This window comes from Mustelus asterias, chromosome 6 (genome assembly GCF_964213995.1).
Source record: "Mustelus asterias chromosome 6, sMusAst1.hap1.1, whole genome shotgun sequence".
Classification (NCBI taxonomy): domain Eukaryota; kingdom Metazoa; phylum Chordata; class Chondrichthyes; order Carcharhiniformes; family Triakidae; genus Mustelus; species Mustelus asterias.
In genome coordinates, this window is record NC_135806.1 from 141,574,758 (window position 1) to 141,592,691 (window position 17,934).

Here is a 17,934-nt window from a genome sequence, read left to right on the forward strand (position 1 = left end):
TTAGCACTGCTGCCTCACAGCACCAGAGACCCAGGTTCAATTCCTGGCTTGGGTCACTGTCTGTGTGGAGTTTGTACATTCTCCCCGTGTCTGCTTGGGTCTTCCAAGTGTCATAGAGTCATAGAGGTTTATAGCATAGAAATAGGCCTTTCGGCCCTACTTGTCCATGCTGTCCGTTTTTACCACTAGGCTAGTCCCAATTGCCCGCTTTTGGCCCATATCCCTCTATACCCATCTTACCTATGTAACTGTCTAAATACTTTTTAAAAGACAAAATTGTACCCGTCTCTACTACTACCTCTGACACCTCGTTCTAGACACTCTCCACCCTCTGAGTGAAAATATTGCCCCTCTGGACTCTTGTATCTCTCCCCTCTCACCTTAAACCTATGCCCTCTAGTTTTAGACTCCCTTACCTTTGGGAAAAGATATTGGCTATCTCACTGATCTATGCCCCTCATTATTTTATAGACCTCTATAAGATCGCTCCTAAGCCTCCTATGCTCCAGCGAAAAAAGTCCCAATCTATCCAGCCTCTCCTTACTGAGCAGCACGGTAGCACAGTGGTTAGCGCTGCTGCCTCACAGCGTCAGGGACCCAGGTTCAATTCCTGGCTTGGGTCACTGTCTGTGTGGAGTTTGCACGTTCTCCCCGTGTCTGCGTGGGTTTCCTCCGGGTGCTCCGGTTTCCTCCCACATTCTGAAAGACGTGCTGGTTAGGGTGCATTGACCTGAACAGGCGCTGGACTGTGGCGACTAGGAGAATTTCACAGTAACTTCATTGCAGTGTTAACAGAAGCCTTATTTATGACTGATTTTAAAAAAAACTTTAAATCAAGTCCCGATAGCATCCTAGTAAATCTTTTCTGCACACTTTCTAGTGCTCTGGTTTCCTCCCACAGTCTGAAAGACGTGCTGGTTAGGTGCATCGGCCGTGCTAAACTCTCCCTCAGTGTAGCCGAACAGACCGGAGTGTGGCGACCAGGGGATTGTCACAGTAACTTCATTGCAGTGTTAATGTAAGCCTACCTGTGATGCTAATAACTAAACTTTAAACTTAATAAACTTAAACTTCTCGATGTTATTTCCCTGTAAGTGATTAAAGGAAGCTCAAATTGGAACTCTGACAATGAGTTGAGAAACCGAACGATGAGTTTTTAACTGAATTTTTACAGGATGTGGGTGTCGCTGGCTGGGCCAGCATTTATTACTCATCCCTGATTACCATGTCAACCACATGGCCACACCGGGTAAGAATGTCAGATTTCTTTCTCCAAAGGATACTAGTGAACCAGATGGGTTTTTACAACAAATCGACAATGGTTTCATGGTCATCATTAGACTTTTAATTCCAGATTTTTATTGAATTCAAATTTCATCATCTACCACAGTGGGATCCGAACCTCGGCCCCCAGAGCACCACCCCAGGTCTCTGGTTTATTAAGTCAATGACAATACCACTGTGCCACCGCCTCCCCTTTGCTCACTTTCTCATGAACCCATAAGACCATAAGATATAGGAGCGGAATTAGGCCATTCGGCCCATCGAGTCTGCTCTGCCATTCAATCATGGCTGACTTGATCCTCAACCCCATTCCCCGTAACCCTTGATCCCCTTATTGATCAAGAACTTATCTATTTCTGTCTTAACTCAATGACCTGGCCTCCACTGCCCTCTGGGACAATGGGTTCCACAGATTCACCATCCTCTGGCTGAAGAAATTCCTCCTCATCTCTTTTTTAAAAGATCATCCCTTCACACTGAGGTTGTGCCCTCTGATTCTAGTCTCTCCCACTAGTGGAAACACCCTCCTTACATCCACTCTATCCAGGGCTCTCAATATTCTGTAAGTTTCAATTAGATCCCCCCTCATCCTTCTAAACTCCATCGAGTGTAGACCCCGAGTCCTCAACTGCTCCGCATATGACAAACCCTTAATTCCTGGGATCATTCTTGTGAACCTCCTCTGGACCCCCTCCAAGGCCAGCACATCCTTCCTTAGGTATGGGGCCCGGACACGATGATGAGATTGCTGTCTCTCCCCTGTTCAAGAACCTATCTATCTCTGTCTTAACTCAATGACCTGGCCTCCACAGTCTTCTGTGACAATGAGTTCCACAGATTCACGACCTTGTGACAAGAGGGAGTCAGTCAGTGAGTGGGAGACCTTGGTGTAGCTCTATTGTCAGTAGGCCAATAATGCAGAAACTCTGGACTAAAGCTGAGGGTGTGGATTCGAGTACCCACCGCAGCAGCTGGTGGAGTTTAAGGGCAGGTTAATTAACAAAGCCAATCAGTTAATAAATCCAGCATAGGAAGTTAGTATCGGGATTGGTGACCATGAAACTTAAATTGATAGTCGTAAGAAACTCATTTGGTTTATTAATGTCCTTTAGGGATCAGAACAGGGCGGCACGGTAGCACAGTGGTTAGCACTGCTGCTTCACAGCTCCAGGGTCCCGGGTTCGATTCCCGGCTCGGGTCACTGTCTGTGTGGAGTTTGCACATTCTTCTCGTGTCTGTGTGGGTTTCCTCCGGGTGCTCCGGTTTCCTCCCACAGTCCAAAGATGTGCGGGTTAGGTTGATTGGCCAGGTTAAAAATTGCCCCTTAGAATCCTGAGATGCGTAGGTTAGAGGGATTAGTGGGTAAAATATGTGGGGCCTGGGTGGGATTGTGGTCGGTGCAGACTCGATGGGCCGAATGGCCTCCTTCTGCACTGTAGGGTTTCTATGAATCTACACATCATTCAAGATCCAGAATAATAATTTCCCGCAATCCCATCAATGACGAGGGGGCACAGTTTTAGGGGCAGGAGATTCCGAGAGGATTTGGAAATGTTTTTCACTCAGAGGGTGGTGGGAATCTGGAATGCGCTGCCTGGGAAGGTAGTGAAGGCTGGAAACCCTCACAACCTTTCAAAAATATTTGGATGAGCCCTTGAAATATCATAACATTCAAGAATCCTCTCGGAATCTCCTGCCCCTAAAACTGCGCCCCCTTGTCATTGATGGGATTGCGGGAAATTATTATTCTGGATCTTGAATGATGTGTAGATTCTGACCCCTAAAGGACATTAATGAAGTGCTGGAAATTGGGATTAGCGCGACGTTAGTGGTAGTTATTGTCAGTGCAGACTCAATGGGCCGATGGGGAATCTGTGAGCTGTACCTCTCTCTAGGGGTGATTTTACCTTCTCGCCCTGCTGGCCAATGGACGGGCAAGTCAGTAAGATCGCGAGAGAGTCGGGAAATCAGGTTCACGCCCAATTTCTCGCCTCTCGCAGTCTTACCGGCACTGGATATCCGCCCGGAAAGGGTGCAAGGCTGATTGTAATATTTAAATTCTATTCAAATTAGAATGTAAATAGTACAGTGAACCCGGGACGTTATCGGTCGAGTTCACTTGTCTCTATGGCCTCGCTGGTGAAGGTCCGCACAAGTGATGCCATTACGTCTGATCCCCATTGATAGGTCCATACATGACCCTCACCAGAGGCAGCTGAGGGCCCCCGCTAGGAGGTCAGAGGCAGAGGGTGGGTGCCCCTTGGGCAATGCGAGCCTGGTGCTGCCAGCTTGGCATCCTGCAATGCCCACCGGGCACCGGGCAGTGCCAAGGAGGTGGCGGCAGAGGGAATGGGGCCAACTGGGACGGGTCGGAGCTTGAAGGGGTGGGCCGATTTGGGAGGAACCTGTGCACTCTGCAACCAACAATCGGTCAGTCCGTTCATGGGGTTGGGGAGGGAGGGAGGGGGGGGGAGGTGGTAGGGTGGGGACGATCGACCTGTGCAGGGTGTACAGAGCACAGAGATCTGCACACGTGCAATTGTGCTCTCTGCTGCAACCTGCCAGCTTTCAGCGAGCTTAGGCCTTCCCCCTACTGGCAGGAAAGTGATGTTGCATTATTATTTTTGCAGTGTGAGCAACGATTCGATTTTTGCCTCGCCCAATAAAACAGCGCAATTCCCGTTTTCACGCTCATTCGGCACTTAGAATGTTTTTTGCTAAGATCGCCCCCATGACTCTGCAACGACCGGGTAAACCACTTGGTTCACGAGCAAGCAGGAATGGAGAACAAATGCTGGCCTTGCCAGCGTTACGCACATCCCATGAAAGTATATCAAAAGGAAGTGCGATTAAATATTTTGCATCCTCTTGTTTCTCAGCTAGTGTCCTTTTATCTTGAAGTGATTGGGTCCTTCTTTGTACGAGAAACCTCACTCCGTATTCTTGCTGAATGAAAATGTGTCCAAGTGGTTAACTTAATCGAGGTTACTTACCTGCTTCTTCTTCTCTTTCCACACCCCCAGCACTTAGCAAGTCCCCACCTGAAGCTTTACCTTGTTACAGTAAAGTGCCCAGCCCCGCTTCACTCCCACCACCCACTTCCAGTAAATTCTTTGGGAATTTTTTGAGTTCGTATTTCGAGCCAAGTATGTAGCAAACTGACAATCATCTGCCTGTTTACCCTGCCAGCTTTTCACTCACTCACTGCCTGAATGACCTTGACAATGCAGGCCTCGGGAATAATTGGCCAGGTTTCTCAGTGGCAGAGTTCTGAAGCAGAGATCTACGATTGTACCTTTTTGATGTTAATGTTTTTTGCCAGCGGAGTTGCTGGAATGTGTGAGCTGATGACAGGGCAGAGGGAATAGCTGGGACTGTGCTAAAAAAAGAGAACAGCTCTCCCTCATTAACCCACAAAGCTCACAGATTGGGAAAGAACCAGTGAGTAAATTTGAGTCAGAAAGAGAAATGGTGAGGATTAACTGGTTAGGTTCAGAAATAGAGAAGAGAATGAAAAAAAAGTAAGGAAAAGATAGCTTCACACTTTGGCAACTCCAGCAACAATTCACAACCTAAAGGTAGGAAAATCCACAGATCTCATTGAAGCATCTCAGATGCTGAGGCGACTTGGTAAGATGGATGTTGGGATAATATTTCCGCTTATAGGGAAGGCTAGAACTACAGGGCACTGTTTAGAATCATAGAATCCCTACAGTGCAGAAGGAGGCCATTCGGCCCATCGCGTCTGCACCGGCCACAATCCCACTCAAGCCTTATTCCCGTAACCTCATAAATTTACCCTGCTAATCCCCCTGACACTTGGGTCAATTTAGCATGGCCAATCAACCTAACCCCATGTCTTTGGACTGGGGAGGAAACCGGAGCACCCGGAGGAAACCCACGCAGACACGGGGAGAATGTGCAAACTCCACACACACTAAAAATAACTTTTTAAGTTTATTGGTGTCACAAGTAGGCTTACATTAACACTGCAATGAAGTTACTGTGAAAATCCCCTAGTTGCTCAGGTACATGGAGGGAGAATTTTGCATGGCCAATGCATCTACTCAGCACATCTTTCGGACTGTGGGAGGAAACCGGAGCACCCGGAGGAAACCCACGCAGACACGGGGAGAATGTGCAAACTCCACACAGACAGTGACCCAAGCCGGGAATCGAACCTGGGTCCATGGCGCTGTGAAGCAGCAGTGCTAACCACTGTGCCACCGTGCCACCCATGGGATCTTCCTTTTAAGACTGAGGTGAGGAGATTATTTCTCTCTCAGAGGGTTGTTCATCTTTGGAATTGTGTCAGAGAGCAGTGGAGGCCGGATCATTGAACATATTCAAGGCTGAAATTACCAAATCCCAGAATTGTTATGACACAGAAAGAGGATTTTTGGCTCATTGTGTCTGCAGTTCTACACTGCCCCCTTCACAGTTTACAATACAATATTCCAATGTTCCTACCGATTCGCTTTCTGGGCTAAGAGATTTATTGGCTATCATTAAAAATGATCACACTATTGGAAAGGTTCTTACGTTGGTAATTAGCAGTGTCACAATTCCTGTCAAGACGAATAACCTTTAAAAAGAGGTGACTTTCCCAGTGACTAAAGGAAAAAAACTGAAGGACAAAATGTCATGTTTTAAGACCTTTACTGTAAAAAACAAACTAGAATCAACATCAGTCGAACATTACTTCGCAGGCAAGTAAAGATTTAGGTATCGCTTCCTGATCCAGATAGACTTTAGCTTTAACTCCCTGTATACATCCTAATTCATCTTGGAGGAACTCGGAATATTTATACAGCAACTCCTGAAAAATTCCATCCTTCAGGTTTATTCCAGCCAGTTTGGCTGTATTTTCATAGAATCATAAAATCTTACAGTGCAGAAAGAGGCCATTCGGCCCATTGAGTCTGCACTGACCACAATCCCACCCAGGCCCTACCCCCATAACCCCATGCATTTAGCCTAGCTAGCCCCCCTGACACTAAGGAGCAATTTAGTGTGGCCAATCCATCTAATCCACACATAGAATCATAGAAACCCTACAGTGCAGAAAGAGGCCATTTAGCCCATCGAGTCTGCACCGACCACAATCCCACCCAGGCCCTACCCCCATATCCCTACATATTTACCCGCTAACCCCTCTAATCTACGCATCCCAGGACACTAAGGGGCAATTTTAGCATGGCCAATCAACCTAACCCACACATCTTTGGACTGTGGGAGGAAACCAGAGCACCCGGAGAAAACCCACGCAGACACGAGGAGAATGTGCAAACTCCGCACAGAGAGTGACCCGAGCTGGGAATCGAACCCAGGTCCCTGGAGCTGTGAAGCAGCAATGCTAACCACTGTGCTACCGTGCCGCCCGGACTGATCCCACTGGTTTCCTCCCACTGTCGGACTGTGGGAGGAAACCGGAGCACCCGGAGAAAACCCACACAGACACGAGGAGAACGTGCAAACTCCGCACAGACAGTGACCTGAGCCGGGAATCGAACCCAGGTCCCTGGCGTTGTGAGGCAGCAGTGCTAACCACTGTGCCACCGTGCCTTTAACCAATCATGGCCCATTAAACAAGGTCTGTGACCCTTGATTACCAAGAGCGGCAGTTTCACCGACTGGTTCTGATATTTCACTGTTCCTGTTCCTGCACCTGAAGTCTGCACTATCTCTCCGGTATATCTGGACAAAATGGCATCTGACTCAAAGAACAAAGAACAAAGAACAATACAGCACAGGAACAGGCCCTTCGGCCCTCCAAGCCCGCGCCGCTCCCCGGTCCAGGATTGAATCCTGAATCCAGGATCCCCGCCCAATTTTCCAGCCTATCTACATACCAATATCCTATCCACCGAGCTGTCCCTCACAGCTACGATGCTTTGTTCATCACAACCTATTAACTCACCCCCACCCCCCCATTCCAGACCATGTGATCTCCAGGGAGAGGCGAAAACCCAGAGTGAAAACCCCAGGGCCAATATGGGAAAAAAAATCTGGGAAATTCCTCTCCGACCCCCTGAGGCGATCGAAACGAGTCCAGGAGATCACAATGGCCCTGATCGGAAAATGCTTCCCAACCCTATTCATTTCCACTTCCATGAACACCATATGAATTCCCTGCCCCCGAGACAGGTTCCCAACTATCCGCAGTCTCGCTCTGTACTGGCACCAGCAAGATGATCATAGAATGAAGCCTTGAAACGAGAAACAAGGAACAATTAGCCCGCGCCGCTCCCTGGTCCAAACTAGACCACTCTTTTGTATCCCTCCATTCCCATTCCATTCATATAGCTGTCTAGATAAGTCTTAAACATTCCCAGTGTGTCCGCCTCCACCACCTTGCCCGGCAACACATTCCAGGCCCCCACGACCCTCTGTGTAAAATATGTCCTTCTGATATCTGTGTTAAACCTCCCCCCCTTCACCTTGAACCTATGACCCCTCGTGAACGTCACCACCGTTAAGACTCATTTAATCTTAATGGTTGGAACCCTTTTTGAAGCTAACAAGATGGCAGTTTCCCTTTGACCGGGGCTACCACTCCCTGTGTCCATTTCCATTTTGAGTGCTTTCCAATTAACCAGCAAGGTTATCACTGTAGGGGGCACTTTGCTTAGCTGGGCCTGGTTTCGGGTGAATGATTCGGATCCCTTGCCAGATTCCTCATCCAGATGGTTTACAGGAGTTAAGCTAAAAGTCACTGTCTTTTTTTTTCCCCCACTGACTGTCCTGGTTACTTCACTGCACCACCACTTTAAGTGACTTTTCTTGTTACACTTGAATTCTTGCATCGACAAACCTCTTGGGAGTGACCTCCCAAAGCCCTCAATGTTGCACCTATTCTCCCGGGCACTGATGCTGCTCTTGGGCTGTTTTGCACCACAGCCGTTTCCCGCCACAAATGAATGACCTTGTTCGGCACGCTTTGTGAGCATTGCAACTCTGTTAACCCCTGCTCCGCGCATTCAGTCCCCTGGGCCAACTCCGTACCTTTCTCAAAGATGATTTTAGACTCCGCCAAGAACCTTTTTTGAATTATTGAGTTGTTTATACCACAGGCTATTTTGTCTCTTAACTTTTCAGTTAACGCTGGGCCAAATTTGCAGAGTTCTGCCAACTCCCGAAGTCTTGCCACGAAACCTGAAAGGGTTTCCCCGAGCTCACAGATTGCCATCTGGAATTAGTATCTCAGCCCACAGCTCTGAGCTCAGCCAGGGCTCAGCATCCAACTGGATGCCGTTTGTCTGCTGCTTCACATTCTTCTGAGGGTTGTTCTCTGTCTCACCTTCCTCAGTCACTTCGTGCAAGCCCAGAATCCAGGCTGAAACTCCCAGAGAAAGTTGCATTGTCTTCTGGGATGAGACATTAATCTGTAAATTATTCTGTAAGTTGAGTTTGTGTCTTTATATGCCCTGTTTTCCTCTGATGGAGAAATCCAGCACGAGGGGGCATGGCTTTAAATTGAGGGGGGGTAGTTATAGAACCGATGTCAGGGGTAGGTTCTTTACCCAGAGGGTGGTGAGGGATTGGAATGCCCTGCCAGCATCAGTAGTAAATGCGCCTAGTTTGGGGGCGTTTAAGAGATCCGTAGATAGGTTCATGGACGAAAAGAAATTGGTTTAGGTTGGAGGGTCACAGTTTTTTTTTTTTTAACTGGTCGGTGCAACATCGTGGGCCGAAGGGCCTGTTCTGCGCTGTAATGTTCTATGTTCTATGTTCTATGTTTGCTGTTTGTGAGCAGATCTCCCACTCACCTGACGAAGGAGCAGCGCTCCGAAAGCTAGTGGCGTTTGCTACCAAATAAACCTGTTGGACTTTAACCTGGTGTTGTTAGACTCCTTACTGTGTTTACCCCAGTCCAACGCCGGTATCTCCACATCATGAGATATAAAACCCAGGGCTCGTTTATCCACCCAATCACATTTCTGCTTGTGGGATCTTGCTGTGCCAATAGCTGCTGCATTTCCTACATTACAACAGTGAACTTACCTTAGGAACCTGCTGTCAACAAGGGCAGACATCGCCAATGATGTTCGACAGTCAGTAAGGATAGGCAACAACACCTCCTCCACGATCATCCTCAACACCGGTGCCCCACAAGACTGTGTTCTCAGCCCCCTACTATACTCTTTATACATCTATGACTGTGCGGCCAAATTCCCCTCCAATTCGATTTGCAAGTTTGCCGACGACACCAGCATAGTGGGTCGGATCTCAAACAATGACGAGACAGAGTACAGGAATGAGATAGAGAATCTGGTGAACTGGTGCGGCAACAATAATCTCTCCCTCAATATCAACAAAATGAAGGAGATTGTCATCGACTTCAGGAAGCATAAAGGAGAACATGCCCCTGTCTACATCAATGGGGACGAAGTAGAAATGGTCGAAAGCTTCAAGTTTTTAGGTGTCCAGATCACCAACAACCTGTCCTGGTCCCCCCATGCCGACACTATAGTTAAGAAAGCCCACCAACGCCTCTACTTTCTCAGAAGACTAAGGAAATTGGTATTTCAGCTACGACTCTCATCAACTTTTACAGATGCACCATAGAAAGCATTCTTTCTGGTTGTATCACAGCTTGGTATGGCTCCTGCTCTGCCCAAGACCGCAAGAAACTACAAAGGGTCGTGAATGTAGCCCAGTCCATCACTCAAACCAGCCTCCCATCCATTGACTCTGTCTACACTTCCCGCTGCCTCGGAAAAGCAGCCAGCATAATTAAGGACCCGACGCACCCCAGACATTCTCTCTTCCACCTTCTTCCATGGGGAAAAAGATACAAAAGTCTGAGATCACGTACGAACCAACTCAAGAACAGCTTCTTCCCTGCTGCCATAAGACTTTTGAATGGACCTACCTCGCACTAAGTTGATCTTTCTCTACATCCTAGCTATGACTGTAACACTAAATTCTGCACTCTCTGCTTTCCTTCTCTATGAACGGTATGCTTTGTCTGTATAGCGCGCAAGAAACAATACTTTTCACTGTATGTTAATACATGTGACAATAATAAATCAAATCAAATCAGAAAAAAAACACCACCTTCAGTGTGTCAGTGCAGCCTTTGGTCACCTGAGGAAGAGAATGTTTGAAGACCAAGATCTCAGACATGGCACCAAACTCATGGTCTACAGAGTAGGACTGGCACCTGTCCTCCTGTATAACTCAGAGACATAAATAATGTACAGCAGACGCCTCAGAAACTTGGAGAAATACCAGCAGTGTTGCCTCCACAGGAACCTGCGAATCCATTGGCCAGATAGTTACATCAAGGCCAGTGTTCTCGCTCATGTCAACGTCCCCAGTATCGAATCCTTGACGACACTCAATCAGCTCCGCTGTGCGGGTGCAACATCATCCACATGCCTGACATGAGACTCCCAAAGAACAAACAAAGAACGAAGAAAATTACAGCACAGGAACAGGCTCTTCAGCCCTCCAAGCCTGCACCAACCATGCTGCCCGACTGAACTAAAGCCCCCGTCCTTCCGGGGACCATATCCCTCTATTCCCATCCTATTCATGTAATTGTCAAAACACCCCTTAAATCTCACTATCATATCTGCTTCCACTACCTCCCCCGGCAGCGAATTCCAGGCGCCCACTACTCTGTGTAAAAAAACGTGCCTCGTACATCTCCTTTAAACCTTGCCCCTCGCACCTTAAACCTGTGCCCCCGAGTAATTGACTCTTCCACCCTGGGAAAAAGCTTCTGACTAACCACTCTGTCCATGCCCCTCATAATCTTGTCGACTTCTATCAGGTCGCCCCTCAACCTCCATCATTCCTGTGAGAACAAACCAAGTTTCTCCAACCTCTCCTCATAGCTAATGCCCTCCATACCAGGCAACATCCTAGTAAGTCTTTTCTGCACCCTCTCCAAAGCCTCCACATCCTTCTGGTAGTGTGGCGACCAGAATTGAACACTATATTCCCAGTGTGGCCTAACTAAGGCTCTATAAAGCTGCAACATGACTAGCCAAGTGTTCTACTCGGACCTTTGACACGACAAGCGAGCCCAGGACAGCAGAGGAAGCGCTTCAAGGATACCTTCAAAGTCTCCATGGAAAACTGCAACATTCCCACTGACTCCTGGGAATCCCTGGCCCGTGACCGTCCAAAGCGGAGGAAGAGTATCTGGGAAGGAGCGGAACACCGCTAGTGGCATCGCTGAGAGCAAACTGAAGACGAACGTTGACAGTGAAAGGAGCACATGGCAACCCGAACACGACACCCACCCGGGACCCACCCTCCCCGGGCACCCCATCCTCCCCGGGCACCCCACCCCACCCCACCACCCCCCGACATCCCACCCCCCCGGGACACCCCACCCTCCCCGGGCACCCCATCCTTCCCGGGCACCACACCCCTTACAGAACTGACAGGAAGAGAATGAAGCAGTGAGATTATACAGTGACAGGGGCCAGTGTCCTCATTCAGGGAACAGGGCTTTGGGAGGGAGTCATTTGATTTGATTTGATTTATTATTGTCACATGTGTTAAGATACAGTGAAAAGTATTGTTTCTTGCGCGCTCTACATACAAAGCATACCATTCATAGAGAAGGAAAGGAGAGAGTGCAGAGTGTAGTGTTACAGTCATAGCTAGGGTGTAGAGAAAGATCAACTTAATGCAAGGTAAATCCATTCAAAAGTCTGACGGCAGCAGGGAAGAAGCTGTTCTTGAGTCGGGTGGTACGTGACCTCAGACTTTTGTATCTTTTTCCCGACGGAAGAAGGTGGAAGAGAGAATGTCCGGGGTGCGTGGGGTCCTTGATTATGCTGGCTGCTTTGCTGAGGCAGCGGGAAGTGTAGACTCTCAGTGGATGGGAGGCTGGTTTGCGCGATGGACTGGGCCTCGTTCACAACCCTTTGTAGTTTTTTGCCACCCCAAGGTCGGGAATGTCTGAACACCTGAAATTCACTGAGAAATCAGGACTAAAATAACGGAAAATCGGAATGTGCACGCATTCTGTCCTCATCATGAACGAGCTAGCCAGCTCTCTGCATTTAATCCCCAGTCAACAGATTCTGAAAGAGTTAAAGTAATCGGAGCTTGTGGGATTTTGAATGGAATGGAGGTGTGGGGAGGGATGGAGGGTGGGTGGACAGGAGTTGGCGCAGATTCCAGGGATCAAACAAGGAAAACATTGATGGCTCAGTGACAGTAATTTATTTCAAGCATTGAACCAATGCCAAGGTAAATAATTAAGAGACTGTCAAGGGGTTGGCAGATAAATGCTGCGGTTAGGAGAAAGTGGTGAGTCAACATGAAACTCCAGTTACTCGAGACTATAAAAGGCCAGGCTGGAGAGAGGAGATCAGAGCAAGAAGCAGCTCAGAGAGAGAGAGAGAGAGAAAGAAAGCTGCCCAGAGATCCTCTGCCTGCATCTCATGATGAAGAGCTCAATGTTCTCCACTGCTGCCCTTCTGATCATCATCCCCACCGTCCTGTGGAGCTCCTCACAAGGTCAGTAGCACCCTCTGAGTCAGAGTAACTTACTCAATACCAAGCCTTGGCACAGCGGTTAGCACTGCGGCCTCACAGCGCCAGGGACCGGGTTCGATTCCGGTCCCCGGTCATAGAAACAGGGAAACCAGAAGCAGGAGGAGGCCATTCGGCCCTTCGATCCTGCTCCGCCATTCATTTTGACCATGGCTGATCATCGAGTTCAATATCCTGATACCCCCTCTCCCCTGTATCCCTTGATCCCTTTAGCCCCAAGAGCTATATCTAATTTCTTGTCTGTGCGGAGTCTGCACGTTCTCCCCGTGTCTGCGTGCGTTTTCTTCCGGCTGCTCCAATTTCCTCCCACAGTCCAAAGATATGCGGGTTAGGTGGATTGGCTAAATTGACCCCTTAAGTGTCAGGGGGACTAGCAGGGTAAATATGCGGAGTTACGGGGATAGGGCCTGGGTGGGATTGTGGTCGCTGCAGACTCAATGGGCTGAATGGCCTCCTTCTGCACTGTAGGGATTCTATGAGTAATGAAGGAACAATCTGTTTTCAGTGGCAGGGATGTTAAATAGCCAAGGACACGGATTTAAGATCATTTAAAAAAAACTGGGATGGGGAAGGAGGTGGGGGGGGGGAATTTTTTAATCTTGATGTTCTTTCTGGAATGCAATAGCCGAAAGGTCGCCAGGAGCAATTCCACTCGTCACATCTGATAAAAACTTGGGGGTGAGACATTTGTTGGACAATGAGGAGAGAGTATAAGAAGCGGGCTAGCTCTCCCAAAGGTCAAGTAGCAGCAGAATGGGCCGAATGGCCTCCTCTTCTCTATCTTTCCACATTTCCACCTTTGGCTTTACGCCGCTCTATCTATCCAGTTCTTTATTGGCCTTCCAAGTCTGATAAGAACAGCTGGGCTGGGTATTGCAAAAACCGATTGTGAAAATCACTCAGCACCGAGCAGGAAGGCAGGCGAGGGATTAGGGGCCACAGACACAGCGGCATTCACCCAGAGAATTCCAATACAAATTCCTCAGCTCCAACCAGCCCACCTCCTCATTCGCCCTCCATGTGCACCCTGGCCACTCCTCCAACGGGCTGGGGTACGTATTCCCGCAAGGTAGAATCCTACAGTGCAGAAGAAAGGCCATTCAGCCCATCGAGTCTGCACCGACCACAATCCCATCCAGGCCCTACTCTCGTAACTCCATACATTTACCCGACCAATCCCCCTGACACTAAGGGACAATCTAGCATGGCCAATCAACCTAACCTGCACATCTTTGGACGATGGGGGGAAACCCACGCAGACACGGGGAGAACATGCAAACTCCACACAGACAGTGAGCTGAGCCGGGAATTGAACCCGAGACCTTGGCAGCAATGTGCCACCATGCCACTCTAAGATACTCGCACTCACATTTAAGACTAGCAAAGGTCCAACGTGGATGGATGCTGGTGTAGGGCAAGAACCCTCCCACTGATTATTGAACGAATGTTAACTCTGTTTATTTCTGCCTGCAGCCAGTGACACCAGCAACACTTCAGAGGATTGCTGCCTCTCCACCGGGGAGAAAAAAATCCCACTAAAGATCGTGAAAGCTTACAAGATTCAAGAACCCGGGAACGGTTGCAAAATCCATGCTGTCATGTGAGTACTGGGTCGGGATTTTCCGTTGCATCTTTTCCCACTTTTCGGAGTGACAGAGTCATTCAGGGCACACAAAGGCCCATTCGGCCCATTGTGTCCATGCTAGCTCCGTGTACAGTAATCCAGTCAGAACCATTCTCCACTCTAACCCAGTATCCTGGCTAGTTTATTTCCTCCAAGTGCCCATCCAATCTCCTTCTGGAATCGTTCAGCGTCTCCGTCTCCACCCCCCCCCCGCCTCACGGGTAGTGAGTTCCAGGCCATTCCCACTCGCTGAGTGAAACAAACATCCTCACATCCCCCTGGCAATCTCTTCCCACAATCCCCCACCTGTGACCCCACCCCCCGGTCGTTGTACCATTAGCCAATGGGAGCACCTTATCTAAACCTGTCACAAGTTTGTCCACCTCGATCAAATCTCCCCTCGATCAAATCTCCCCTCGATCAAATCTCCCCTCGATCAAATCTCCCCTCGATCTCCGCTGCTCCAAGATAAACAATCCCAGCTTCTCCAGCCCAACCTGGTAACCGAAAAACCCCCGCTATCCCTGGGACCATCCTGGTAAATCTCCCCCCCGCAACCCCTTAAAGACCCTGGTGAGCAGAACTGGACACAATACTCCAGCTGTGGCCGAACCAGAGCTGGATAAAGGTTCAGTATAACTCACTGTTTTCACACTCGATGCCTCTATGTGTGAAAGCCAGGGTCCCACATGTTTTGCTGACCCCTCTCTCAATGTGATCTCATTGATGACCACCCCCACGCCCCACCCCCCCCCCCCCCCCCCTCCCCCCCGGCCACTATCTCTCCCTCTCTCTTCTGCCAAAGTGCATCAACTCGCCATTCCCCTCGATTCTATCTGCCACTGGTCTGGCCATTCGGCCAGCCTATCCATTCTTTCCCTTTGTTCTGCTCTCGGGTCCTGACTGCTATTGGTTCCCACCAGTGGGGTCAGAGTTCAGGCACGAGGCGGGGGGGATGGAGTGGGGGTGTGTGTGGGCGGGGGTGGGGGGTGGGGTGGGAGGGTGTAGGGATGTGTGGACGGGGGTGGGGTGGGGGGTTGTGGGGGTGTGTGGGTGGGGGGGATGGGGTGGGGGGGTGTGGGCAGGGGCGGGGTGTGGGGGGAACAGGCTGTTTATAATTTCTAAAGCTTGCTTCACCTGGCTTTTCGAATGTGTGAGTGACATTCTGACATTGACCCTTCACCCTGTGTAACAGGTTCCTGACTAAACACAAGAGGCGTCTGTGCAGCCCCCCAGAGGCTAAGTGGGTGAAGGTGCTGATGCAAAAGCTCGATAAACAGAGATCAAATTCATCCCGACAAAGGAAGAACAGGAGACGCCTGAATAAAAGGTGAGAGATTCTTCCATTTCATCCGATCCCTTCAACTCCCAACGGCACTGCAACTCTCAGCATCCCAAACACCCTCACCCTCACTATCCCCTCCCCAAACCCTCCCCACTCCCCTCCCCCACTCCCACCACACCCCCTCCCCAACCCCTCCCCAACTCCCAACTCCCAACTCCCAACGGCACTGCAACTCTCAGCTTCCCAAACACCCTCACCCTCACTATCCCCTCCCCAAACCCTCCCCACTCCCCTCCCCCACTCCCACCACACCCCCTCCCCAACCCCTCCCCAACTCCCAACTCCCAACGGCACTGCAACTCTCAGCTTCCCAAACACCCTCACCCTCACTATCCCCTCCCCAAACCCTCCCCACTCCCCTCCCCCACTCCCACCACACCCCCTCCCCAACCCCTCCCCAACTCCCAACTCCCAACTCCCAACGGCACTGCAACTCTCAGCTTCCCAAACACCCTCTCCCTCATCCCCCTCCCCAACCCCTCCCTCACTATCCATTCCCAACCCCTCCACACTCCCCCTCCACACTCCCCCTCCCCAACTCCCAATGGCACTGCAGCTCTCAGCTTCCCAAACACCCTCTCCCTCACTATCCCGTCCCCAACCCCCTCCCTCACTATCCCTCCCCAACCCTCTCCCTCACTATCCCGTCCCCAACCCCCTCCCTCACTATCCCTCCCCAACCCCCTCCCTCACTATCCCTCCCCAACTCCCTCCCTCACTATCCCTCCCCAACTCCCTCCCTCACTATCCCCTCCCCAACTCTCTCCCCAACCCCTCCATGCTCCCTTCCCCAACCCCTCCCTTACTATCCCCTCCCCCACCCCTCCCTCACTACCCTCTCCCCAACTCCCTCCCCAGCCCCCTCCCTCACTAACCCCTCCCCAACCCCTCCCTCACTATCCCCTCCCCACTCCCCTCCCTCACTATCCCTTCCCCCACACCCCTCCCCACTCCCACCCTACCCTCTCCCCTTCTCCCCACCCCCCCCCCCCCCCCCCCCCCCCCAGTGTACACTCTCCCCCATCCAGGGCTCTGGTTTCCGACTCAGTAACAAATATTAATTGTCTTGTTTGCAGGAAGCAGCTGGCATGAGAAGACTCGATGGTCACCAAACCTCCCGGATCTTTCCGTCTACATTAATAGGAAAAATACTGAGCAAATCCCAAAGTTGTGAACATTACTTGAGGTCAGAATGAAGGATATATTTGGTAGCAATGTCCATTACTGACCAATCACCTCTCGCACTCTCTCCTCTCCCCTCCCGGAGCTGGTGTCCAAGTTCAGGATGAATGGCCTTAATGTCGTCCCAAGAAAGGACACTTTCTGTACAAAACCCACACTAAATTGAGATTAACTTAGTTCTGAACTGGAAATCATTTCCCCAAAGTGGCTGAACGAGCCACCTCTTTACCTGTGTATGTCGCCCAGGGCGTTGTGCCAGTGGTTGGATTGAAGCAATACCATTTCCCTGGCAACAACATCTCTATCCTTGTCGACATGGTTACTGAGACCAAACCAAGTAGAATCAAATGATCCATTCCGTGAGAGAGAGAGAGAGAGAGAGAGAGAAAGCTGGATCCCAGAATAATGTGAATACTATGAGTAACATGCAGTTAAATGGCCTGGATTCTCTCGTCTTCCCTCACACAGGGGGGACAGTGTCCCCCAGTGTATCTGTTCCCCCCCACGCCCCGCTTGTTTTAGCCTCTCGCTGTTCTGGAGCTTGGCTGTGGGATCTTTCTCTATATGATGACATTGGCCTTTGTAAATATTCCATTCCAAGCTGTGATAAACTGAATGAACTGCATCCTTTTATATAGCTGAACTCTGTTCAATTTTCAAACGACTATTTTGTAATATTGTGAAAATGAATAAAGATGGTTTGATATGAAGGTCTGGTCTCTTTGCAGTAATTTCTCTCCCATTCACTCTCCCGGGATGTCCGACAGAACCTGCTTCCTCCCATCCCAGATCCTCACCGGCCACCTGGGTCATGGGACTACGTGGACGCCATTTGGCCCTTCCAGCCTGTTCCAGTTTGATCTTGGCTGATCCGTAACTCAACAACCACCTGGTATCCATTAACCTATAAAGCTCAAATCTCAATAAAATAATCTGTCAACCTTTGGTCAGAACCTATACTGAGGGTCCGGGGAGG

General features: G+C 49.8%; 1 protein-coding gene across 1 annotated transcript; it reads left to right on the forward strand.

The window, feature by feature from the left end:
- The first annotated feature begins 12,530 nt into the window (after positions 1-12,530).
- LOC144495360 (C-C motif chemokine 19-like) lies at positions 12,531-17,666 on the forward strand. The gene is made up of 4 exons (XM_078215477.1): positions 12,531-12,771; positions 14,281-14,407; positions 15,627-15,761; positions 16,853-17,666. The coding sequence occupies exons 1-4, from the start codon at positions 12,696-12,698 to the stop codon at positions 16,866-16,868; spliced, it is 354 nt and encodes a 117-aa protein (XP_078071603.1). The 5' UTR covers positions 12,531-12,695; the 3' UTR covers positions 16,869-17,666.
- Positions 17,667-17,934: the final 268 nt, after the last annotated feature.

What these genes read in the sequence shown, in the direction of transcription:
- LOC144495360 (XM_078215477.1), top strand. Translation starts at nt 12,696, where the DNA reads ATGATGAAGAGCTCAATGTTCTCCACTGCTGCCCTTCTGATCATCATC. An exon ending in CCTGTGGAGCTCCTCACAAG is followed by an intron (nt 12,772 to 14,280) that starts GTCAGTAGCACC and finishes TTCTGCCTGCAG; the next exon opens with CCAGTGACACCAGCAACACT. An exon ending in TGCAAAATCCATGCTGTCAT is followed by an intron (nt 14,408 to 15,626) that starts GTGAGTACTGGG and finishes CCTGTGTAACAG; the next exon opens with GTTCCTGACTAAACACAAGA.